The 7,120-nt window shown below is 35.5% G+C and overlaps 1 protein-coding gene across 1 annotated transcript in view; it reads left to right on the top strand.

Annotated features, from left to right (window-relative positions):
* The window catches only part of MRPS9 (mitochondrial ribosomal protein S9), a 41,503-nt gene extending 34,977 nt beyond the window's left edge, over positions 1-6,526 (top strand). Inside the window, exons 8-11 of the mRNA XM_058184545.1 lie at positions 2,549-2,717; positions 3,861-3,969; positions 5,917-6,086; positions 6,369-6,526. Coding sequence (XP_058040528.1) covers positions 2,549-2,717; positions 3,861-3,969; positions 5,917-6,086; positions 6,369-6,460 — 540 coding nt within the window. The 3' untranslated portion in view covers positions 6,461-6,526. The remainder of the gene's footprint in view (positions 1-2,548; positions 2,718-3,860; positions 3,970-5,916; positions 6,087-6,368) is intronic.
* The last annotated feature ends 594 nt before the right edge of the window (positions 6,527-7,120 follow it).

The following is a 7,120-nucleotide window of genomic DNA, read 5'->3' on the forward strand; positions in this document are numbered from 1 at the left end:
TTATGAGGAAACTTATATATTCAGCAGAATTGTTCCACTTTAAACTGTGCAGGATGGTGGTTCTACTTGGATGGATATTAACATGCCTATGTAAACACCCCCTCCCCCCAAAAAAACCCACCTTCAAATGCTCACAGTATCTTAGGATACAAGATAACTAAAACCTTTTTCTTTGTGGTGTCCAGTGAGGGATTTATTTCAAGGGAGAACATTCAAACATGTAATTTGCCACTCCATTTTAACATGTCCCTGATAGCCAAATGTAATTATTATTACATATTTTGTCACTCCCATACAGGGGTGAAATGCTCCCAGTTTGGCTTGCGCGATCCGGTAGCGATGGCGGCTGCTGGTTCGGCAAAAATTCCTCCCCCCCCCCCCGCCTCTGCTGAGCTGTACCATCAGCAGAGGTTTTTTTGTTTTTTTTTTACTTTTAAAAGCCGGTTTTTCTTCAGCCGAAACATGCCTTTAAAAGTAAAAAAAGGCCTTTGAGGATCCCGCCCCTCAGCTGAGATCGGCAGAGCCTTTAAACTTAAAAAAAAATATTAAAGTCTCCTCTGGTGATCTCACCTGAGTTCCTCATCAGCAGAACATTACTTGTACTCTTACTTACATGTTTTCTACAAGTAAGAGTAGACATTCTAAGGCACTTACCTGATTACTGATGAACACATGGCTTTTTTCCCAGCCCGAAAGCAGTTTCACTTTCAGCCCAGACAGAATCAATTGCTTAGCTAATCTATTTCCTCAGTGATCAACTAATGCTGGATGGCTTTGCTGGCTGAGGAACTTTTATTTAATAAAATAAAATAAAACAAAAGAATAAAATAAAATATTTATGCAGCTTTCTGAGATTTGGTGTGTTTCTGTAGTGTTTCACTCTAACTACACAAACACACAAAATCTCAGAAAGCTGTATGTGGCATGTGTGTGTGTGTTGTGCGTGTGTAAAGTGTAAAAGTTGGTTTTTGAGCTTTTTGTGGCTGTGTGAAGTGTGAAGTGCAGCTGCTTTTACATTATGTGTGAGTCAGTTGTGTTGTGTTGTGTGCGTGTAAAGTGTGAAAGTTGGTTTTTGGTACCTCTTATTGTTTTTTATACTTTGTTTATTATTTTTATTATTTATTGTTATTGGCCGTGCCCACCCAGTCATCTGACCACCAAGCCACGCCCACCAATTAAGCCGTGCCCACAGAACCAGTAGGGAAAATTTTTAGATTTCACCCCTGCTCCCATATATGTGTGTTAAATAACTCTGATGGGGGCTTGGAAAGTCAAAATGGTGACCAGTATAGCGTGATCAAAGCCCTGCCCTCTTTTCACATGTGATTCAATGTGGATAAAAAGGAGAGGCCTTTGGATTCTGTCTTTGTGGCCACCATCTTGACCTCACTCTGGATACTTCTGATCCCTTTATTGTGAGCAGTGACAGCCATGTTTGGAAACTGTCTCACTTTCTTATCCAAACTGTAAGGAAAGCCCATGTGTGTTCATCAGACTTCTGCGTTGGATGTTACCACATATAAAGGAGCAGGTGGGAAATGAGATATCAGAACTAACAGGTTTAGTGGGGAACATGATCAGTTCACGCAAGGCAAGTGATTGTATTGAACAGATTTCGATATTCTGTCACAGGGTTACTTGTACTGAAAAGACAATGTTATTATTTTATCTCTATTGTATCCATTTAGGATTTCTTTCTTTTCTTTTTTTAATTTCTACTTTTGCTTCTCTGCAAGAAAGAAATAAGCATACAGAAAGTTATCCTTTTTGAGCCATTCAGGAAATATTCCTTTATTTCCTTCCTTTTCCTAGCCCAAGCTGCATAAAATGACGTTAAACCTGAATCTGCTTCTTTATTTCTTTGGTCGGGAGGCCCTGAATTACTTGTGAGACACTTTACTTTAATCACATGCTCAAATGAAAGCAGTAAAACTTATAGTAGCAAAGGATAATTATTTCAAGAGGTTGCCCTTTGAGTCAAGTATCTCTTGAATTTTGAAAAACCTTGATTGTTTGTTTTTAAAATCAAATCTAAGGTAAATCCTTTTTGAACGACCAATGGCATAAATGCACACTTCCTGTACCTATTAGGAAATAAAATCATCTCAAATCAAATCTTTATTACGGTCATAGACTTGCATAAAAATAATCCAACAAGTAGAGTTTAGAAAATAGTTTCCTTATATGAATTGGGAGTTTTGTCTCTTACCACTTTTCCATCAAAAAGTACTTTTTTGAGACCCGCTAAATCTCTTTTTGAAAATCATCATTGATCACGAAGCTAGTCTTGACAAAGAGTTTGCTTAAAGTTTTGAACAGTGGATTCATTTGTTGAGGGCAAGGATAGAAATAGGTATCTTTATTCACATAGGAAATGATACATCTGCATGTTGGTTTTGAAAGCAGCATGCAAATACAGAAGTGTCATCCTGTCAAAAGATATCAGTAAGAACAGAACTAAAATGATCAAGCAGGTAAAAATAGAAGTTGTTGACAAATGCAATTACACTTGCACCACCATCCCTTAATGAATTTTTATTGTCTACAGTATTTAAGGTGTATTCAGCTGCTGGAAAGATTAATAACACTGCCATACTGTGATATAGAACAAGATTATCTGCTTAAATTTCGCAAGGAATTGCTTGTACAATCCAAAAAGCAATCATTTGAACCCCTAAAATATGACGAGCGAGGAGTGGCCTTTAGCACTGCAGAAGGTATGCTTTTTCCTAAATTTTAAAATTAAACCCTTGGCAACTTGAAAATCCAAATATTTCTCAACATTAGCTACATGTCTATAAAGAAAAGAAAAAAAAGATGCTGCCCAAGACCTCCAGTGATATTACACTGTGTTCTATTTGGTCATACTTGTTTCATTAAATTAAAAACAAATAGTTATAAATGTATTCTGTGTTTCTAACTTATTTGGCATATGTATTAAAGATGGTATATAATATTGCATCCACCGTACATCATGAGGTGGTCTATTATAAACTGGTTTTATATAGATTTTTCAGTCTGGCAACAGGCAACTTAAATTGCTTCACTGGCTTACTTTATTCAGACTTCTTTGACAAACAATATGCGTTTTATCTCAGGCCTAGGAAGCAGGCAGTGGAAAACCATTTCTGAATTTTTTTTCAAAAAACTTTCAGGGTTTACTCCAAACAGTAGTCAAAAGTCAAAAACTGACTCAAAAGCAGACAGTGTGTATGGGTATTGACTCACTCACCCATTTCGTAGTGTAGATCAAAAATAGTCCTCTTTGCATTTTGGTTCAAATATATACTCTAAATCAAACAGAAACTATATATCAAAATAATTATTTCTTTTAGATGCTGGTTGCCATTTTGAATTATCAGAGTATGCCTCCCTCTGCTGGGAGAAAAAAGGAAATTTAACAGTGGTAGTTTTGTCAAACATATGTCCATTGTATTCATGGTATACAATATGACATGAGTCCCTTTTCTTTTTACAGGGGCCTTTTTGATAATGAATATTTCCAATTATTGCTTTCAGACATATGCATAAACCTTTAATTGTGGAAAGATGTTAATATCTCCTATCAAATGGTACTACTAGAGTGATCTCCAGCCCTTCATAAGTTTAGAATCTAGATTAATTTTGAGTATCTTAGGCCAAAATTTTCAACTTAGATCTCCTTGTGTTTGCATTTGGTTAGAAAAGATGCTGCATAACATCTTTTTATATTTTCTTTCACTTTTGCTAAGAGTTTCCCTTTCAAAAGATAGTTTTTGTTTAGCATTTTGAAATGCTATATGTGTGGATGCAAAAAAATGCTAAACATTTTGAAATGCTAAATGTGAAATAAATGTACAGAGTATTTTTTTCTTTTTAAGGTAAGAGAAAGTCAGCAAGAGCAACTGCCACACTTCATGCAAATGGAAATGGAAAATTCACTATAAATGGAGTTAATTATTTACTTTATTTTCCAGTGTTGCAGGACAGGTGAGTGTTTAAAAAAAGAGAACCTTTTTTTCTAAAACCATTTTAGTGATATTTTTCTTTTAAAAAAATGTTTTCATGTATTTTTAAGCTTTAAAAAATCTTCAGGGTATCTTATTTTCTTGCTGTATAATCAAATTTGAAAACTTGAATATTGTGTGAAAATGTTAGTAAAAATCAAATACTTCGGACTATTGGTATCTCAATATATCTTGTACTGTAATTCTCATTGTTTTCAGTCAATATATCAGTACAATCTGAAGATCACAAGATTTGTAATCTGCACATCTGGAAAATTCTTATTGAAAAATATTAGATTTTTAGAAACGTGAAGTTTATTGGGGGCAGTGGGAGAAGAATGAACTTGGAAATCTGCATGGAAAGTCTGGTCACAAAACTTTGCCGTCCTTGGCTATTCTAAAACATCTGTGTATATGAATTACTCCAAGAACTAATAGATCCTAATCTAATTAAATTTGACTACAGATTTACAGTGAGAATAGATTTCTCAAAGGTGTGTGTTTACATAAAAAATGTACCAAATTGAGCCAAAAATACCCATTTGCAGATTACTCTGAAAAGACGATAGTTTTACTGTATGTTAGTTTAGGCCTCTTCTCTGTATCATGATACCTTGCATCATGCTAAGCCATGTCGGCCCATCAGAATCTTATTAAATGCTTATGATTGTTGCCTGTGAAATTGTAAACAAAGAGAAAAATGATATTTGTACAGCCTGTAAACCATGATTAGTAGAGTCCATTTGGCTTGGGAAAAGAGTAATGAATATCAGTCTGCTTAGGGAGTCTGTCCAGTTTTTACTCATGTTTTTCTTTATTTCTCATTTATTCTCTTGCAAATGAGTTTGCTTAAGTATTATTTTAGAAGCTTTATTTGACCTTAAACGTTAACAATATAATCTCTCATGATATTACACTGTTCTGAATATCACTGTACTTTGATAACTGTAGGCATTTTTATGTGGATATATTTAAATAAAGAAAATATTTGTAGTAAATAAGCAGTAGGGCTGTGGGAGACATTTTGTATTCAGACTCTTGTAATTGAAACAGTTGGTTTATGTTCAAAGTGGCTGTTTTGTTCATTCTAGAAGTTTTTCAAGCTCAAATTCAGAGCTTTTCTAAATTGAGACATCCACACTGCTCCTGAACAGCACTTGAGTACAGTAGTCCTCCACTTCCAACAATTTAGTAACCATTCAAAGTTAACAATGGCACTGAAAAAAGTGACTTATGACCATTTTTCACACTTACAGTATTCATAGCAGCCCCATAATCGTGATTAAAATTCAGATGCTTGGAAACTGACTCATTCTTATGGCCATTGCTGTTTCCCAAGGTCACCTTTTGACAAGCAAAATCAATGGTAAAGCCACACCGGTAAGGCCGGGATAGCTCAGGCAGTAGAGAAGCCTGTTATTAGAACACAGAGCCTGCAATTACTGCAGGTTCGAGCCCGGCCCAAGGTTGACTCAGCCTTCCATCCTTTATAAGGTAGGTAAAATGAGGACCCAGATTGTTGGGGGGGCAATAAGTTGACTTTGTAAAAAAATATACAAATAGAATGAGACTATTGCCTTATACATTGTAAGCCGCCCTGAGTCTTCGGAGAAGGGTGGGGTATAAATGTAAACAAACAAAAAAAAATTCACTTAACAGTCTTGTTACCTACTTATCTACTGCAGTGATTCGCTTAACAACTGCAGCAAGAATGGTCATAAAATGGACCAAAATTCACTTAACAAATGTCTCATTTAACAACAGAAGTTTGCAATCAATTGTGGTCATAAGTCGAGAACTACCGGTATGTGATTTAGCTTAATTAAATATTTCTATGGACAGATCACTAGAAAAAAAGTCGTGGTTTATTAGATTACTCTTAACTGATTTTAATTCTTCCATATTGTTATTCATATCTAATGCTTTTCAGAGAACAGCTGATGTTCCCATTCCAATTTCTTGATCACTTAGAGAAGTATGACGTGATCTGCTCCGTATCTGGAGGAGGAAGAAGTGGACAAGCAGGAGCAATTCGCTTAGCCATAGCAAGAGCTTTATGTAGTTTTATTACTGAAGATGAAGTAGAATTCATGAGGCAAGGTAATAAGAAGTGTATAGAGAAAAATGTATCAATTCGTCCTAAATAATAAAATTCAATATCTTGTTCCCAATTGCTTATTTCTAAAAACTGTAGTTTCTGCTATTTAGCATTCTAATGAACTATTTAAAATGAAGCAAATGCTCAGGGCTTTCTAATATTATAAACCTAGGTTCAAAATGCTCATCTCCCTTTGACTTTCCTCAGTTCTTATGACTAAGTCCCTCCACCCTTCTCTGTGCACTTCATTAAATTGTATAAATCTCTTCCTGATCTCTCTGCAGCTGGTCTCCTCACTTCTGATCCACGTGTGAGAGAACGGAAAAAGCCTGGCCAAGAGGGAGCCCGCAGAAAATTCACCTGGAAGAAGCGCTAAAACTGAAAATGAAAATGTTATATTTTATGGGAATCAATCTTTGTAATTAAACTGTATTTTACCTTCCCTTCCATCCAAGTCTTTTCTTATTTACTATGTAAGAAGCATTCAATCCTAACATGTACAACCAGTAGGTATCAGAACTGTCTAGTAATCAGTTGGAAATAATAGACTACCTTAGTAGCAAGTTGCCATTTTAACAAATCACCCAATGAGAATTTACACCATAAACTTGGAAATGAACCAGTGAGGCTGTTTGTTCAGGCGGACCCTCCAGAGTTACAAAAGTGTGAATGAAAAAGTGTTACAAAAGGTGCTGTCTGTTGCTGTTTAAGCACTAGAAGAAGTGCTTCAACAGCACTTTTGCTGCTAAAGTTCTATGTGCCATCAGATCAGTATCAATTCTTAGCAACAAATAGGTGAGTTCCTCCAGAATGACCTGTTCTCACTCAGTCCCTTCAAGTCTTCCAGCTGAAATTGAATCTGTCCACCTTGTTTTTGATTGTCCTCTTTCTTTTCACCTTTCCCAACATTATTTGATTTCTCTAAAGGACTAGGTTTTCTTTACAATGTGTCCAAAATAAGTTAATTTAAGCCTAGTCAGTTGTGCCTCATTTGAGAATTCTAGGTTGTTTTATTCAATAATCCTTTTGTTTTCTT

This window comes from Ahaetulla prasina, chromosome 5 (assembly GCF_028640845.1).
Source record: "Ahaetulla prasina isolate Xishuangbanna chromosome 5, ASM2864084v1, whole genome shotgun sequence".
NCBI lineage: Eukaryota > Metazoa > Chordata > Lepidosauria > Squamata > Colubridae > Ahaetulla > Ahaetulla prasina.